This window comes from Cynocephalus volans, chromosome X (assembly GCF_027409185.1).
Source record: "Cynocephalus volans isolate mCynVol1 chromosome X, mCynVol1.pri, whole genome shotgun sequence".
In the NCBI taxonomy this organism is placed as follows: Eukaryota; Metazoa; Chordata; class Mammalia; order Dermoptera; family Cynocephalidae; genus Cynocephalus; species Cynocephalus volans.
Window position 1 is genome coordinate 81531505 of NC_084478.1, and position 18423 is coordinate 81549927.

The following is an 18423-nucleotide window of genomic DNA, read 5'->3' on the forward strand; positions in this document are numbered from 1 at the left end:
GGGGGAGGTGGAAGGCAGCGCTGGAAGCTCATTGGCCTTGTAGGAAGGGCGGGAAAGGTAGCAGAAGCCGGGTTTTCCCTCAGGCCTCTTGTCCCAGCTGATCGATTCCGACCTGCTGTAGGCTTAGGTAAGGCTTTTGACACAGGTTTTCGTCAGGAATACCACCCTTGTTCTCCATGCCTCTTCTTTCCTCCCTCCCTCCTGCTCCGAATCCCCAGCCCCTTCCCCTCTCCTCCACCTCAGCGGGGTATCCCCACCCGCCATGACATCCCACTCAGCCCCTACACTTCCCCACACCCCTTTTGGGAGAACCCTTCGCCCCTGCCCCTGGGACAGGGCTCATGCCCCTGCCTTTTATTCGGAGGTAGGGGGAGACAGTGAGTGATCGGGCTTCCTGAGGAGATGGTACACTCCAGGACGGTGGGGTGGAATGGGGTGTGGGGGGTGGGGCGGAGTGTGGTGATGGTGTGTGCTCAAGCACAATCGTTGAAGTGTGGAGAAGAGTATGGAAGATTGTTGGGAGGCTGCAGAGGGAGTGCATGGGTTTGCATGAAAGCAGAGAGGGTGCGTCGGCCCAAGAGAAAAATTAGTTTGATGAAGAGTTGCCGATTGGCTAGATTAAGGCCTGGCACTTCGCAGAGGGCTCAACAAATATCTGTTGAGTAAAGAATGGAGGGAATGAATGAAGGGGTGAATGAAAACAATAATTGAAAGAGGGCTGGGGATCCAGGAGAACATTATGGTTTCATGGGGTGGAAGAGGGTATTCAGCTTAAAGGGGGAGCAAGGGAATAATTAAGATTGCAGTGGGGTGCAAGAAAAGTCAGAATGGAGTGTGAGGGGAAAACTGAACACAGGGCAAACGTGAAACTAATAGAGTTGAGTGTAGGGAGCATAAAATCCTGTGTGGCGAGTGAATGAAGGCAGGAGGTTAGGAAGACTATTGTTGATGTGGATGCCAGAAATAATAGTTGGGTTTGGCAGAATACACGATGATACACAAGAAGAGGGTGGAGTAACTGTTGAAGGGGGCACGGGAGTACATGTGCATGCTGAAAATGAAATCTATGGCGGAGTGAAGGTAAGCAAGGAGAAGAGCGAACGGCTTGAATGTGTATGCGGCCCATGCTAAGAGTTTCTTGGTCGGGACGCTATGTATGAGTGGGGCTTCCTGGGAAGGAGGCTATGTGAGTAAGAAGGTTGGGGTGAAGGTTAGAGAAAGCCATGGGAGAACAAGGGAGGAGGCAATCTGATTCCAGTGGTGAGAGGGATGGAGAAGAAGAATCGAGCCACTTCACATAGGACTTTCCAAGGGCAAAGGAGGTACATTGGAGGGAGGGCATCACGTGGCCATTCTGACCTCCACTACTGACCCTAGAACCATGGATCCCCAAGAAACACCTGCTGTGCCCTGCTGCTCCTCCAACTTGGAATGCACCACAGGGTGTGAGATCGGAGCCCCATGGGGGGGTGAACTTGTCCCCAGAAGAGATATAGGCCGCCATGACCACTGCCAGAAGCGTGACATCTCTACCCAAATCAGAGGCCACAAGCGTTTCTGCATCTTCCGGGCCTGCAAGTGTCACAATTGTACCCTCTTCTGGTGAGTATGCTGTCTGGCAAGGAGAAGGGTCAGGCCTCCTCTAAATGTGATTAACCTTAGACCTGTAATCCCTCACTTTAGGGAACACCGTCGGGTCTTGCCTGCTGTGAGTGCCTTGAAGGAGGAGCAGAGGGCAGCGCTAAAGAGGCACCTGGCTCAAAGACAGAAAAGGAGTGTGGCAGCCCCTGCCAAAGCTCACATCCCTGTCAAGAATTTGGGCATCAAAGGAGTCCTCAGTGAGTGTCTATGGCCAGGGAGTGAGCCTGAGTTTGGGTGGAGGAAGCAGGAGTAATTCTGTCACCAGTTCTATCACTGAATTGCTATGTGGCCTTGGGCAAGTTACTCGCTGGACCTTAGCTCGCCCAAGTGTAAAACATCGTCAACATTATTTACCAAATGTTTGTGGGAATGACAGACCGGGGAGTCGAAAAGGTCCATGGTGAGATGAGACTTCAGATTGGGGGTGGGCAGAGTGGGGTGGGGCTGAGGGGGAAAGGCTCACCAAAGCTGTCCCTGGTCTTTCACAGCTGGGAAGGTGGACATTGTGCCTCAGCCTGAGGCCCACCCCCACACAACCCCCGAGGAGGTAAGTAGAGTCTGTTGCCAGTGGGGGAGGCTCCCACCCAGCCACTGCCCAGACCCCTTCCACTGTGTCCCAAAGACGTGGGTTCCATCTCCAATCCTACCACCGTCTTGCCATGTGACCTTGGGAAAAAAATCACTTCTCCTCCCCGGCCCTCAGTTTCCCTAGTTGCAAAATGAAAGATAAGACTGTCTGGTCTTCAAGATCTTCAGAGCTCTGGCATTCTGGGCTCCTATCCTCATCCCCAAACATGCCCACACCTCCTCTCTCCATGGCCGACCTGGTACCTGACTCCAACCTGTGCTCTGCGCCCCTGCAGGAGAGCTCCCAAGGGGCTCTGCTCCTCGGCCAGCCCCCAGAACCTCTGTCTCTGCCCTGCACTCCAGTGACCTTGGAGCAGCAACCGATGGCTTCTCTTTCTAGGCAGCCCCACGGGTCCCCTGTCCTGTGCAGCAGGTGAGTAGAGCAAGGTCATGTCTTGTGTTGTTGTGTGCCCACCCTTGTGCTTGATGCTATGGGAGACAGGAGGAGGAAGAGGAGAAGGAGGAGGAGAAGGCAGCATCTCAGGCTAATGGGCAAGACAGGGCTCTCCCAGCTTTGCCATTTCCTACTTGTGAGGCTTTGGACAAGTGAGTTTATGTTTTTGAACCCCCCATTTCCCTATGGGTGTACTGGGGACAATATTCTACACCTATAGCATTGACAAGAGAACTAGCCTGAGGCCTGACACATAGTAGGCCTTCAACTAGTGAAAGCTGTTATTTCACATGAAACAGATAGATGGGATAGAAGGTCCTGCTGAAAAGTAGGGCCATGATGGCGACGGCCACAGAGGACCAGGGGAAAGCCCAGAGGCCGTTAGAGAAGGCTTCCTGGAGATGAGGCAAACTTGTCCGTCAAGACCCATGGGGATTGGACAGTATGGAGGCGAGAACCAGTCCCTGAACCGGGACAGTAATCACATCTCTGCAGGTGCTTTGCAGGTAAAAGCACGGACACCTGTGTGATTTTCCATACTCTTCGCTGTTGCCCCAGGAGGAAAAAAGCTGGCAGAAATTAGTGTCTCACAAAAGATATAGAAAAAAGAGGTATGGAAAAGAAAACAGGCCAAGCAGGAGAAGAGGCTTGCCCAAGCCACGGCAGTGGCTCAGCAGGCATTCGGATTCCCACATCCAGATATTGCAGAATCCTTCCCCTCTCTCTGTTGACTGGTGCTATGTGTCTGCCACAGGGTTTAATCCCCTGGCCTCTCCTCTCCTTGTTTCTAGATGCTCAGCGCTGATCCTGCAGCCCAGTGCCACCCTTGACTCTCTTCTACTGCAGCCACAGGTCCTGGAAGAGTAGTGGGGTCCAGAACCCTGGGAGGGGCCGAACTTAGTGAATGGAAAGAACAGAAGACCTCGGGTGTTGGGCGGGGGTGCGGGCTCTCTAGAACTGGAGGCTTCAGAGGCACTTGTCGCGTTGGAAGGAGGTATGGTTTCCCAGCCCCCATTCTCTCAAGCCCTTTCCTTTGCAGGCCGCTACAGCATCTGACCAGGCTTTGGCTTCTGCCTCCTCAGAGTGGCAGCGGAAGCTGGAGGCTGTCGAGGCTCTGCTGAGTCTGAGACACTCTTTTCAGACCCCTTCTGACTCCATCTCCCTCCACCAGGCCTGTGACCCACCAGGTAGCCTGCTCCTTGAGAGGACACGGGGTGGGGATGGTTGGGAATTGGGGGTTGTTGTGGTAAGCAGGTTCTAACTGGGAAATCAGGGTCGGTGGACTGAACCTCCTTGGAGCCAGCTACCCAAGCTCCTCAGTCTAACTCCTGAGATGGTCGTTGAGAACTGCTCAGTGAATCTTTAGTTTATCGAACTTTGTGCCCTTGTCCAGTGCCCTTCGTGCAGAGGTTGAGCGCCCTTTAGTCGAGAAACAAGGAAACTGAGGCCCTGAGAGTGGCAGGGACTTGCCCTAGGGCATGCAGCACACATGTTAGGTGGAAGAACCAGGTCTCCCGACTCTCCGCCCAAGGCTCTCTATCGAGACCCCTGAAGTCTTCTGTGGCCTGGGGAGGACATACAGAGGTGATAAGGGCCTAGTCTGGAAGGAGGTCTGGTCCCTGCCTTCAAGAAACTTCCAGCCTAGATGTGGAGCCTGGATGCCTGTACCGCCTGTGTTTTGTGGCTAAATCTCAATGGTGTGCCCAGAGAGGAAGGGCTGGAGGAGCCCTGAGGGAAGATAAACTCCTGGGAAGGCTGAGAGGGAAGGCTTGGTATTCCAAGACCAAAATGGTGGATGGGGCATGGTGTGTGAGTGAAGAGGCAACCCTGGAGGAACTAATGGAACAGAGGGAAATGGGGCTGGAGAGTCTACCAATCACGGACCAGCAGCTGTGGGTGACGAGGAGCCAGGCAACGCTTCTGAGCGAGGGAGGAGCATATTCAGAGACCCCAGCCTTGAGGAAAGAGACGTGGTGGCTGTGATGGAGGGATTGGGGAAGGCGAGAGGGGTGATGAGGAAATCAGAGAGGAAGAGGTCTGTGCAATAGTCCAGGTGACAAATCTTCAGTTGGGTAGGACAAAAAAAGAGGGGACAGCCAGGAGGGGATATGGATGTGACCTGGCTCTGGCCTCTTCTTTTCTGTCTATAGCTTCTGCTGAAGAAAGAGGACTCCAGCCTCCCAGTCGCTCTATCGGACCCAGGCCAGACAGCTCCACCTCACTGTCTATTGGATATCTGTGATGCATGTCCCTCTTGCGCTAGGAGCCAAGAGAAGGAGGCCTCACTAAAGCACGGCCTACCCTGTTTCTGAATGTGCGAAATGGTTAATGTGCAAAATGCTTCACATCTTTTTTCTTTTTTTTTTTAAGCCTTTAGGTGTTTTATAAGCTTTCACATCCCTTTAATTATATGGGGCAATTCCTTGACTGAGTGTGGATTTTCTTGTACCTCCATCCCACCTTACTCCTTTGGATGCTGGGGCCTTTCCAATGACTCTTATAAAAACAGGATTGTGCTACCCAGAGGAATGGAAATCATCAAGTCAAAGGTATACCTGTTCCCCAATGTTCATCGCAACACTCTTTACAATAGCCAAGAGTTGTAACCAGCCCAAATGTCCACCATCAGATGAGTGGATACGGAAAATGTGGTACATCTACACAATGAAATACTACTCAGCTATGAAAACGAATGAAATACTGCCATTTGCAACAACATGGATGGACCTTGAGTGAATTATATTAAGTGAAACAAGTCAGGCACAGAAAGAGAAATACCACATGTTCTCACTTATTGGTGAGAGCTAAAAATTAATATATAATTCACACACACACACACACACACACACACACACACACACACACACACACACACACACACACACACACACACACACACAAAATAAACAACCGGGGAGCGGGGAGAAGATATACCAACCACAATTACTTGAAGTTGATGGGACAAGCAAACAGAGGGGACATCGGTGGGGGGAGGGGGGAGGGAGGGGGGAGGGAGGTTTTGGTGAGGGGCAACAATAATCAGCCACAATGTATATCGACAAAATAAAATTTAAAAAAAAAAGAAGTCATGCTGAATTTTGAAAAGGTCAATTCCAGAATACCAAGTCCATGAGTTAAAAGTGCATTCACACAAGGTATTTTCCATCCAAAGGGAGACTAGTCTGAGAAACGAGCCTTGGGAAGCACAAAGCTGAACTTCCCCTCAGGAGCTACTGGCTAGTCTAGTAAAGAGAGCACAAGAAGCTACACGGATGTGGAGAGGGCGGAACTGCCGGGCGTGAGCGTCAGTGGATCTCGAAGCTCATTTGTCACCGGCCGCAGAGGTGGGAGGGGGGAAGGGGGAGGTGGAAGGCAGCACTGGAAGCTCATTGGCCTTGTAGGAAGGGCGGGAAAGGTAGCAGAAGCCGGGTTTTCCCTCAGGCCTCTTTTCCCAGCTGATCGATTCCGACCTGCTGTAGGCTTAGGTAAGGCTTTTGACACAGGTTTTCGTCAGGAATACCACCCTTGTTCTCCATGCCTCTTCTTTCCTCCCTCCCTCCTGCTCCGAATCCCCAGCCCCTTCCCCTCTCCTCCACCTCAGCGGGGTATCCCCACCCGCCATGACATCCCACTCAGCCCCTACACTTCCCCACACCCCTTTTGGGAGAACCCTTCGCCCCTGCCCCTGGGACAGGGCTCATGCCCCTGCCTTTTATTCGGAGGTAGGGGAGACAGTGAGTGATCGGGCTTCCTGAGGAGATGGTACACTCCAGGACGGTGGGGTGGAATGGGGTGTGGGGGGTGGGGCGGAGTGTGGTGATGGTGTGTGCTCAAGCACAATCGTTGAAGTGTGGAGAAGAGTATGGAAGATTGTTGGGAGGCTGCAGAGGGAGTGCATGGGTTTGCATGAAAGCAGAGAGGGTGCGTCGGCCCAAGAGAAAAATTAGTTTGATGAGGAGTTGCCGATTGGCTAGATTAAGGCCTGGCACTTCGCAGAGGGCTCAACAAATATCTGTTGAGTAAAGAATGGAGGGAATGAATGAAGGGGTGAATGAAAACAATAATTGAAAGAGGGCTGGGGATCCAGGAGAACATTATGGTTTCATGGGGTGGAAGAGGGTATTCAGCTTAAAGGGGGAGCAAGGGAATAATTAAGATTGCAGTGGGGTGCAAGAAAAGTCAGAATGGAGTGTGAGGGGAAAACTGAACACAGGGCAAACGTGAAACTAATAGAGTTGAGTGTAGGGAGCATAAAATCCTGTGTGGCGAGTGAATGAAGGCAGGAGGTTAGGAAGACTATTGTTGATGTGGATGCCAGAAATAATAGTTGGGTTTGGCAGAATACACGATGATACGCAAGAAGAGGGTGGAGTAACTGTTGAAGGGGGCACGGGAGTACATGTGCATGCTGAAAATGAAATCTATGGCGGAGTGAAGGTAAGCAAGGAGAAGAGCGATCGGCTTGAATGTGTATGCGGCCCATGCTGAGTTTCTTGGTGGGGAGGCTATGTATGAGTGGGGCTTCCTGGGAAGGAGGCTATGTGAGTAAGAAGGTTGGGGTGAAGGTTAGAGAAAGCCATGGGAGAACAAGGGAGGAGGCAATCTGATTCCAGTGGTGAGAGGGATGGAGAAGAAGAATCGAGCCACTTCACATAGGACTTTCCAAGGGCGAAGGAAGTACGTTGGAGGGAGGGCATCACGTGGCCATTCTGACCTCCACTACTGACCCTAGAACCATGGATCCCCAAGAAACACCTGCTGTGCCCTGCTGCCCCTCGAACTTGGAATGCACCACAGGGTGTGAGATCGGAGCCCCATGGGGGGCTGAACTTGTCCCCAGAAGAGCTATAGGCCGCCGTGACCACTGCCAGAAGCGTGACATCTCTACCCAAATCAGAGGCCACAAGCGTTTCTGCATCTTCCGGGCCTGCAAGTGTCACAATTGTGCCCTCTTCTTGTGAGTATGCTGTCTGGCAAGGAGAAGGGTCAGGCCTCCTCTAAATGTGATTAACCTTAGACCTGTAATCCCTCACTTTAGGGAACACCGTCGGGTCTTGCCTGCTGTGAGTGCCTTGAAGGAGGAGCAGAGGGCAGCGCTGGCAGAGCCAGCGCACCTGGCTCGAAGACTGAAAAGGAGTGTGGCAGCCCCTGCCAAAGCTCACATCCCTGTCAAGAATTTGGTCATCAAAGGAGTCCTCAGTGAGTGTCTCTGGCCAGGGAGGGAGCCTGAGTTTGGGTGGAGGAAGCAGGAGTAATTCTCTCACCAGTTCTATCACTGAATTGCTATGTGGCCTTGGGCAAGTTACTCGCTGGACCTTAGCTCGCCCAAGTGTAAAACATCGTCAACATTATTTACCAAATGTTTGTGGGAATGACAGACCGGGGAGTCGAAAAGGTCCATGGTGAGATGAGACTTCAGATTGGGGGTGGGCAGAGTGGGGTGGGGCTGAGGGGGAAAGGCTCACCAAAGCTGTCCCTGGTCTTTCACAGCTGGGAAGGTGGACATTGTGCCTCAGCCTGAGGCCCACCCCCACACAACCCCCGAGGAGGTAAGTAGAGTCTGTTGCCAGTGGGGGAGGGTCCCACCCAGCCACTGCCCAGACCCCTTCCACTGTGTCCCAAAGACGTGGGTTCCATCTCCAATCCTACCACCGTCTTGCCATGTGACCTTGGGAAAAAAATCACTTCTCCTCCCCGGCCCTCAGTTTCCCTAGTTGCAAAATGAAAGATAAGACTATCTGGTCTTCAAGATCTTCAGAGCTCTGGCATTCTGGGCTCCTATCCTCATCCCCAAACATGCCCACACCTCCTCTCTCCATGGCCGACCTGGTACCTGACTCCAACCTGTGCTCTGCGCCCCTGCAGGAGAGCTCCCAAGGGGCTCTGCTCCTCGGCCAGCCCCCAGAACCTCTGTCTCTGCCCTGCACTCCAGTGACCTTGGAGCAGCAACCGATGGCTTCTCTTTCTAGGCAGCCCCACGGGTCCCCTGTCCTGTGCAGCAGGTGAGTAGAGCAAGGTCATGTCTTGTGTTGTTGTGTGCCCACCCTTGTGCTTGATGCTATGGGAGACAGGAGGAGGAAGAGGAGAAGGAGGAGGAGAAGGCAGCATCTCAGGCTAATGGGCAAGACAGGGCTCTCCCAGCTTTGCCATTTCCTACTTGTGAGGCTTTGGACAAGTGAGTTTATGTTTTTGAACCCCCCATTTCCCTATGGGTGTACTGGGGACAATATTCTACACCTATAGCATTGACAAGAGAACTAGCCTGAGGCCTGACACATAGTAGGCCTTCAACTAGTGAAAGCTGTTATTTCACATGAAACAGATAGATGGGATAGAAGGTCCTGCTGAAAAGTAGGGCCATGATGGCGACGGCCACAGAGGACCAGGGGAAAGCCCAGAGGCCGTTAGAGAAGGCTTCCTGGAGATGAGGCAAACTTGTCCGTCAAGACCCATGGGGATTGGACAGTATGGAGGCGAGAACCAGTCCCTGAACCGGGACAGTAATCACATCTCTGCAGGTGCTTTGCAGGTAAAAGCACGGACACCTGTGTGATTTTCCATACTCTTCGCTGTTGCCCCAGGAGGAAAAAAGCTGGCAGAAATTAGTGTCTCACAAAAGATATAGAAAAAAGAGGTATGGAAAAGAAAACAGGCCAAGCAGGAGAAGAGGCTTGCCCAAGCCACGGCAGTGGCTCAGCAGGCATTCGGATTCCCACATCCAGATATTGCAGAATCCTTCCCCTCTCTCTGTTGACTGGTGCTATGTGTCTGCCACAGGGTTTAATCCCCTGGCCTCTCCTCTCCTTGTTTCTAGATGCTCAGCGCTGATCCTGCAGCCCAGTGCCACCCTTGACTCTCTTCTACTGCAGCCACAGGTCCTGGAAGAGTAGTGGGGTCCAGAACCCTGGGAGGGGCCGAACTTAGTGAATGGAAAGAACAGAAGACCTCGGGTGTTGGGCGGGGGTGCGGGCTCTCTAGAACTGGAGGCTTCAGAGGCACTTGTCGCGTTGGAAGGAGGTATGGTTTCCCAGCCCCCATTCTCTCAAGCCCTTTCCTTTGCAGGCCGCTACAGCATCTGACCAGGCTTTGGCTTCTGCCTCCTCAGAGTGGCAGCGGAAGCTGGAGGCTGTCGAGGCTCTGCTGAGTCTGAGACACTCTTTTCAGACCCCTTCTGACTCCATCTCCCTCCACCAGGCCTGTGACCCACCAGGTAGCCTGCTCCTTGAGAGGACACGGGGTGGGGATGGTTGGGAATTGGGGGTTGTTGTGGTAAGCAGGTTCTAACTGGGAAATCAGGGTCGGTGGACTGAACCTCCTTGGAGCCAGCTACCCAAGCTCCTCAGTCTAACTCCTGAGATGGTCGTTGAGAACTGCTCAGTGAATCTTTAGTTTATCGAACTTTGTGCCCTTGTCCAGTGCCCTTCGTGCAGAGGTTGAGCGCCCTTTAGTCGAGAAACAAGGAAACTGAGGCCCTGAGAGTGGCAGGGACTTGCCCTAGGGCATGCAGCACACATGTTAGGTGGAAGAACCAGGTCTCCCGACTCTCCGCCCAAGGCTCTCTATCGAGACCCCTGAAGTCTTCTGTGGCCTGGGGAGGACATACAGAGGTGATAAGGGCCTAGTCTGGAAGGAGGTCTGGTCCCTGCCTTCAAGAAACTTCCAGCCTAGATGTGGAGCCTGGATGCCTGTACCGCCTGTGTTTTGTGGCTAAATCTCAATGGTGTGCCCAGAGAGGAAGGGCTGGAGGAGCCCTGAGGGAAGATAAACTCCTGGGAAGGCTGAGAGGGAAGGCTTGGTATTCCAAGACCAAAATGGTGGATGGGGCATGGTGTGTGAGTGAAGAGGCAACCCTGGAGGAACTAATGGAACAGAGGGAAATGGGGCTGGAGAGTCTACCAATCACGGACCAGCAGCTGTGGGTGACGAGGAGCCAGGCAACGCTTCTGAGCGAGGGAGGAGCATATTCAGAGACACCAGCCTTGAGGAAAGAGACGTGGTGGCTGTGATGGAGGGATTGGGGAAGGCGAGAGGGGTGATGAGGAAATCAGAGAGGAAGAGGTCTGTGCAATAGTCCAGGTGACAAATCTTCAGTTGGGTAGGACAAAAAAAGAGGGGACAGCCAGGAGGGGATATGGATGTGACCTGGCTCTGGCCTCTTCTTTTCTGTCTATAGCTTCTGCTGAAGAAAGAGGACTCCAGCCTCCCAGTCGCTCTATCGGACCCAGGCCAGACAGCTCCACCTCACTGTCTATTGGATATCTGTGATGCATGTCCCTCTTGCGCTAGGAGCCAAGAGAAGGAGGCCTCACTAAAGCACGGCCTACCCTGTTTCTGAATGTGCGAAATGGTTAATGTGCAAAATGCTTCACATCTTTTTTCTTTTTTTTTTTAAGCCTTTAGGTGTTTTATAAGCTTTCACATCCCTTTAATTATATGGGGCAATTCCTTGACTGAGTGTGGATTTTCTTGTACCTCCATCCCACCTTACTCCTTTGGATGCTGGGGCCTTTCCAATGACTCTTATAAAAACAGGATTGTGCTACCCAGAGGAATGGAAATCATCAAGTCAAAGGTATACCTGTTCCCCAATGTTCATCGCAACACTCTTTACAATAGCCAAGAGTTGTAACCAGCCCAAATGTCCACCATCAGATGAGTGGATACGGAAAATGTGGTACATCTACACAATGAAATACTACTCAGCTATGAAAACGAATGAAATACTGCCATTTGCAACAACATGGATGGACCTTGAGTGAATTATATTAAGTGAAACAAGTCAGGCACAGAAAGAGAAATACCACATGTTCTCACTTATTGGTGAGAGCTAAAAATTAATATATAATTCACACACACACACACACACACACACACACACACACACACACACACACACACACACACACACACACAAAATAAACAACCGGGGAGCGGGGAGAAGATATACCAACCACAATTACTTGAAGTTGATGGGACAAGCAAACAGAGGGGACATCGGTGGGGGGAGGGGGGAGGGAGGGGGGAGGGAGGTTTTGGTGAGGGGCAACAATAATCAGCCACAATGTATATCGACAAAATAAAATTTAAAAAAAAAAGAAGTCATGCTGAATTTTGAAAAGGTCAATTCCAGAATACCAAGTCCATGAGTTAAAAATGCATTCACACAAGGTATTTTCCATCCAAAGGGAGACTAGTCTGAGAAACGAGCCTTGGGAAGCACAAAGCTGAACTTCCCCTCAGGAGCTACCGGCTAGTCTAGTAAAGAGAGCACAAGAAGCTACACGGATGTGGAGAGGGCGGAACTGCCGGGCGTGAGCGTCAGTGGATCTCGAAGCTCATTTGTCACCGGCCGCAGAGGTGGGAGGGGGGAAGGGGGAGGTGGAAGGCAGCACTGGAAGCTCATTGGCCTTGTAGGAAGGGCGGGAAAGGTAGCAGAAGCCGGGTTTTCCCTCAGGCCTCTTGTCCCAGCTGATCGATTCCGACCTGCTGTAGGCTTAGGTAAGGCTTTTGACACAGGTTTTCGTCAGGAATACCACCCTTGTTCTCCATGCCTCTTCTTTCCTCCCTCCCTCCTGCTCCGAATCCCCAGCCCCTTCCCCTCTCCTCCACCTCAGCGGGGTATCCCCACCCGCCATGACATCCCACTCAGCCCCTACACTTCCCCACACCCCTTTTGGGAGAACCCTTCGCCCCTGCCCCTGGGACAGGGCTCATGCCCCTGCCTTTTATTCGGAGGTAGGGGAGACAGTGAGTGATCGGGCTTCCTGAGGAGATGGTACACTCCAGGACGGTGGGGTGGAATGGGGTGTGGGGGGTGGGGCGGAGTGTGGTGATGGTGTGTGCTCAAGCACAATCGTTGAAGTGTGGAGAAGAGTATGGAAGATTGTTGGGAGGCTGCAGAGGGAGTGCATGGGTTTGCATGAAAGCAGAGAGGGTGCGTCGGCCCAAGAGAAAAATTAGTTTGATGAGGAGTTGCCGATTGGCTAGATTAAGGCCTGGCACTTCGCAGAGGGCTCAACAAATATCTGTTGAGTAAAGAATGGAGGGAATGAATGAAGGGGTGAATGAAAACAATAATTGAAAGAGGGCTGGGGATCCAGGAGAACATTATGGTTTCATGGGGTGGAAGAGGGTATTCAGCTTAAAGGGGGAGCAAGGGAATAATTAAGATTGCAGTGGGGTGCAAGAAAAGTCAGAATGGAGTGTGAGGGGAAAACTGAACACAGGGCAAACGTGAAACTAATAGAGTTGAGTGTAGGGAGCATAAAATCCTGTGTGGCGAGTGAATGAAGGCAGGAGGTTAGGAAGACTATTGTTGATGTGGATGCCAGAAATAATAGTTGGGTTTGGCAGAATACACGATGATACGCAAGAAGAGGGTGGAGTAACTGTTGAAGGGGGCACGGGAGTACATGTGCATGCTGAAAATGAAATCTATGGCGGAGTGAAGGTAAGCAAGGAGAAGAGCGATCGGCTTGAATGTGTATGCGGCCCATGCTGAGTTTCTTGGTGGGGAGGCTATGTATGAGTGGGGCTTCCTGGGAAGGAGGCTATGTGAGTAAGAAGGTTGGGGTGAAGGTTAGAGAAAGCCATGGGAGAACAAGGGAGGAGGCAATCTGATTCCAGTGGTGAGAGGGATGGAGAAGAAGAATCGAGCCACTTCACATAGGACTTTCCAAGGGCGAAGGAAGTACGTTGGAGGGAGGGCATCACGTGGCCATTCTGACCTCCACTACTGACCCTAGAACCATGGATCCCCAAGAAACACCTGCTGTGCCCTGCTGCCCCTCGAACTTGGAATGCACCACAGGGTGTGAGATCGGAGCCCCATGGGGGGCTGAACTTGTCCCCAGAAGAGCTATAGGCCGCCGTGACCACTGCCAGAAGCGTGACATCTCTACCCAAATCAGAGGCCACAAGCGTTTCTGCATCTTCCGGGCCTGCAAGTGTCACAATTGTGCCCTCTTCTTGTGAGTATGCTGTCTGGCAAGGAGAAGGGTCAGGCCTCCTCTAAATGTGATTAACCTTAGACCTGTAATCCCTCACTTTAGGGAACACCGTCGGGTCTTGCCTGCTGTGAGTGCCTTGAAGGAGGAGCAGAGGGCAGCGCTGGCAGAGCCAGCGCACCTGGCTCGAAGACTGAAAAGGAGTGTGGCAGCCCCTGCCAAAGCTCACATCCCTGTCAAGAATTTGGTCATCAAAGGAGTCCTCAGTGAGTGTCTCTGGCCAGGGAGGGAGCCTGAGTTTGGGTGGAGGAAGCAGGAGTAATTCTCTCACCAGTTCTATCACTGAATTGCTATGTGGCCTTGGGCAAGTTACTCGCTGGACCTTAGCTCGCCCAAGTGTAAAACATCGTCAACATTATTTACCAAATGTTTGTGGGAATGACAGACCGGGGAGTCGAAAAGGTCCGTGGTGAGATGAGACTTCAGATTGGGGGTGGGCAGAGTGGGGTGGGGCTGAGGGGGAAAGGCTCACCAAAGCTGTCCCTGGTCTTTCACAGCTGGGAAGGTGGACATTGTGCCTCAGCCTGAGGCCCACCCCCACACAACCCCCGAGGAGGTAAGTAGAGTCTGTTGCCAGTGGGGGAGGCTCCCACCCAGCCACTGCCCAGACCCCTTCCACTGTGTCCCAAAGACGTGGGTTCCATCTCCAATCCTACCACCGTCTTGCCATGTGACCTTGGGAAAAAAATCACTTCTCCTCCCCGGCCCTCAGTTTCCCTAGTTGCAAAATGAAAGATAAGACTGTCTGGTCTTCAAGATCTTCAGAGCTCTGGCATTCTGGGCTCCTATCCTCATCCCCAAACATGCCCACACCTCCTCTCTCCATGGCCGACCTGGTACCTGACTCCAACCTGTGCTCTGCGCCCCTGCAGGAGAGCTCCCAAGGGGCTCTGCTCCTCGGCCAGCCCCCAGAACCTCTGTCTCTGCCCTGCACTCCAGTGACCTTGGAGCAGCAACCGATGGCTTCTCTTTCTAGGCAGCCCCACGGGTCCCCTGTCCTGTGCAGCAGGTGAGTAGAGCAAGGTCATGTCTTGTGTTGTTGTGTGCCCACCCTTGTGCTTGATGCTATGGGAGACAGGAGGAGGAAGAGGAGAAGGAGGAGGAGAAGGCAGCATCTCAGGCTAATGGGCAAGACAGGGCTCTCCCAGCTTTGCCATTTCCTACTTGTGAGGCTTTGGACAAGTGAGTTTATGTTTTTGAACCCCCCATTTCCCTATGGGTGTACTGGGGACAATATTCTACACCTATAGCATTGACAAGAGAACTAGCCTGAGGCCTGACACATAGTAGGCCTTCAACTAGTGAAGGCTGTTATTTCACATGAAACAGATAGATGGGATAGAAGGTCCTGCTGAAAAGTAGGGCCATGATGGCGACGGCCACAGAGGACCAGGGGAAAGCCCAGAGGCCGTTAGAGAAGGCTTCCTGGAGATGAGGCAAACTTGTCCGTCAAGACCCATGGGGATTGGACAGTATGGAGGCGAGAACCAGTCCCTGAACCGGGACAGTAATCACATCTCTGCAGGTGCTTTGCAGGTAAAAGCACGGACACCTGTGTGATTTTCCATACTCTTCGCTGTTGCCCCAGGAGGAAAAAAGCTGGCAGAAATTAGTGTCTCACAAAAGATATAGAAAAAAGAGGTATGGAAAAGAAAACAGGCCAAGCAGGAGAAGAGGCTTGCCCAAGCCACGGCAGTGGCTCAGCAGGCATTCGGATTCCCACATCCAGATATTGCAGAATCCTTCCCCTCTCTCTGTTGACTGGTGCTATGTGTCTGCCACAGGGTTTAATCCCCTGGCCTCTCCTCTCCTTGTTTCTAGATGCTCAGCGCTGATCCTGCAGCCCAGTGCCACCCTTGACTCTCTTCTACTGCAGCCACAGGTCCTGGAAGAGTAGTGGGGTCCAGAACCCTGGGAGGGGCCGAACTTAGTGAATGGAAAGAACAGAAGACCTCGGGTGTTGGGCGGGGGTGCGGGCTCTCTAGAACTGGAGGCTTCAGAGGCACTTGTCGCGTTGGAAGGAGGTATGGTTTCCCAGCCCCCATTCTCTCAAGCCCTTTCCTTTGCAGGCCGCTACAGCATCTGACCAGGCTTTGGCTTCTGCCTCCTCAGAGTGGCAGCGGAAGCTGGAGGCTGTCGAGGCTCTGCTGAGTCTGAGACACTCTTTTCAGACCCCTTCTGACTCCATCTCCCTCCACCAGGCCTGTGACCCACCAGGTAGCCTGCTCCTTGAGAGGACACGGGGTGGGGATGGTTGGGAATTGGGGGTTGTTGTGGTAAGCAGGTTCTAACTGGGAAATCAGGGTCGGTGGACTGAACCTCCTTGGAGCCAGCTACCCAAGCTCCTCAGTCTAACTCCTGAGATGGTCGTTGAGAACTGCTCAGTGAATCTTTAGTTTATCGAACTTTGTGCCCTTGTCCAGTGCCCTTCGTGCAGAGGTTGAGCGCCCTTTAGTCGAGAAACAAGGAAACTGAGGCCCTGAGAGTGGCAGGGACTTGCCCTAGGGCATGCAGCACACATGTTAGGTGGAAGAACCAGGTCTCCCGACTCTCCGCCCAAGGCTCTCTATCGAGACCCCTGAAGTCTTCTGTGGCCTGGGGAGGACATACAGAGGTGATAAGGGCCTAGTCTGGAAGGAGGTCTGGTCCCTGCCTTCAAGAAACTTCCAGCCTAGATGTGGAGCCTGGATGCCTGTACTGCCTGTGTTTTGTGGCTAAATCTCAATGGCGTGCCCAGAGAGGAAGGGCTGGAGGAGCCCTGAGGGAAGATAAACTCCTGGGAAGGCTGAGAGGGAAGGCTTGGTATTCCAAGACCAAAATGGTGGATGGGGCATGGTGTGTGAGTGAAGAGGCAACCCTGGAGGAACTAATGGAACAGAGGGAAATGGGGCTGGAGAGTCTACCAATCACGGACCAGCAGCTGTGGGTGACGAGGAGCCAGGCAACGCTTCTGAGCGAGGGAGGAGCATATTCAGAGACCCCAGCCTTGAGGAAAGAGACGTGGTGGCTGTGATGGAGGGACTGGGGAAGGCGAGAGGGGTGATGAGGAAATCAGTGAGGAAGAGGTTTGTGCAATAGTCCAGGTGACAAATCTTCAGTTGGGTAGGACAAAAAAAGAGGGGACAGCCAGGAGGGGACATGGATGTGACCTGGCTCTGGCCTCTTCTTTTCTGTCTATAGCTTCTGCTGAAGAAAGAGGACTCCAGCCTCCCAGTCGCTCTATCGGACCCAGGCCAGACAGCTCCACCTCACTGTCTATTGGATATCTGTGATGCATGTCCCTCTTGCGCTAGGAGCCAAGAGAAGGAGGCCTCACTAAAGCACGGCCTACCCTGTTTCTGAATGTGCGAAATGGTTAATGTGCAAAATGCTTCACATCTTTTTTTTTTTTTTAAGCCTTTAGGTGTTTTATAAGCTTTCACATCCCTTTAATTATATGGAGCAATTCCTTGACTGAGCGTGGATTTTCTTGTACCTCCATCCCACCTTACTCCTTTGGATGCTGGGGCCTTTCCAATGACTCTTATAAAAACAGGATTGTGCTACCCAGAGGAATGGAAATCATCAAGTCGAAGGTATACCTGTTCCCCAATGTTCATCGCAACACTCTTTACAATAGCCAAGAGTTGTAACCAGCCCAAATGTCCACCATCAGATGAGTGGATACGGAAAATGTGGTACATCTACACAATGGAATACTACTCAGCTATAAAAACGAGTTAAATACTGCCATTTGCAACAACATGGATGGACCTTGAGAGAATTATATTAAGTGAAACGAGTCAGGCACAGAAAGAGAAATACCACATGTTCTCACTTATTGGTGAGAGCTAAAAATTAATATATAATTCACACACACACACACACACACACAGACACACACACACACACACAAAAAAACCCGGGGGGTGGGGAAGAATATATAACAACCACAACTACTTTAAGTTGATGCGACAAGCAAGCAGAAAGGACATTGTTGGTGGGGAGGCGGGAAGGGAGGAGGGAGGGAGGTTTGGGTGAGGGGCAACAATAATCAGCCACAATGTATATCGACATTATAAAATTTAAAAAAAAAAAACCAAAACAACAAAACAGGATTGTGCTATGTAAGTTGATCAGTCTCTGAACGGGGTTCTGTGTAAGTTTATTCATCACAGTTTTTATTTTTCTTGTGATCGCGGACATACCTGTGCACTCACATACCTATCCATGCATGTGGAAACATGAGGATGCTTTCGCTTTGTGTCTAGGTTTGTGTGCGTGAACAAATAACAAACCCTTGTTTTTGTAAGGCACTGAGATATACGGGCTCTTTGTCACCACAGTATAACCAACACTGTCATGACCCTAGCAGACTTGTTCATTGCACGTTTTAAACTGAAAACCACCTTATTCAATAACTGGGATTTTAAAAACATAGCTAGATAAGAAAATGGTAGAGGAAGAAAAGTAGGATATCTATTTGTTGAGCAATTAAGTACCTACCCTCTGCCTGGCATAGACTTTTCCAGTTGTCCAGAGAGCCACAAATCGTAATGCCTACAGGATATCGCAGATGTCAATGAGTAGGGCAGGCCAGATGGTCTCTGGTGAGCTAACAGTGCATGTTCTACCTAAGGGGGCAGCTGCTGCTTGGCCCTGGCCAATTGTTGCCATGCAGGAATGCGGACTCATTGTTGCCAAATCGACCTATTTTTCAAGAGAAGATGGAATTCTAGATTTCTATGTAAAATTACTCAATTTGTAAACGCTGGC

At 51.7% G+C, this 18423-nt stretch overlaps 2 protein-coding genes and 1 pseudogene across 2 annotated transcripts; all 3 read left to right on the top strand.

Annotated features, from left to right (window-relative positions):
• Positions 1–1381: 1381 nt before the first annotated feature.
• Positions 1382–4925, top strand: LOC134368077 (doublesex- and mab-3-related transcription factor C1-like; annotated as a pseudogene).
• Positions 4926–7398: 2473 nt separating this feature from the next.
• Positions 7399–10948, top strand: DMRTC1B (DMRT like family C1B). Its single transcript, XM_063084679.1, is given in 7 exon segments — positions 7399–7619; positions 7701–7861; positions 8153–8211; positions 8528–8664; positions 9477–9537; positions 9725–9872; positions 10836–10948. Coding segments are annotated over 7 exon segments (900 nt in total).
• A 2463-nt stretch (positions 10949–13411) lies between these two features.
• LOC134368079 (doublesex- and mab-3-related transcription factor C1-like) lies at positions 13412–16961 on the top strand. Its single transcript, XM_063084680.1, is given in 7 exon segments — positions 13412–13632; positions 13714–13874; positions 14166–14224; positions 14541–14677; positions 15490–15550; positions 15738–15885; positions 16849–16961. Coding segments are annotated over 7 exon segments (900 nt in total).
• The last annotated feature ends 1462 nt before the right edge of the window (positions 16962–18423 follow it).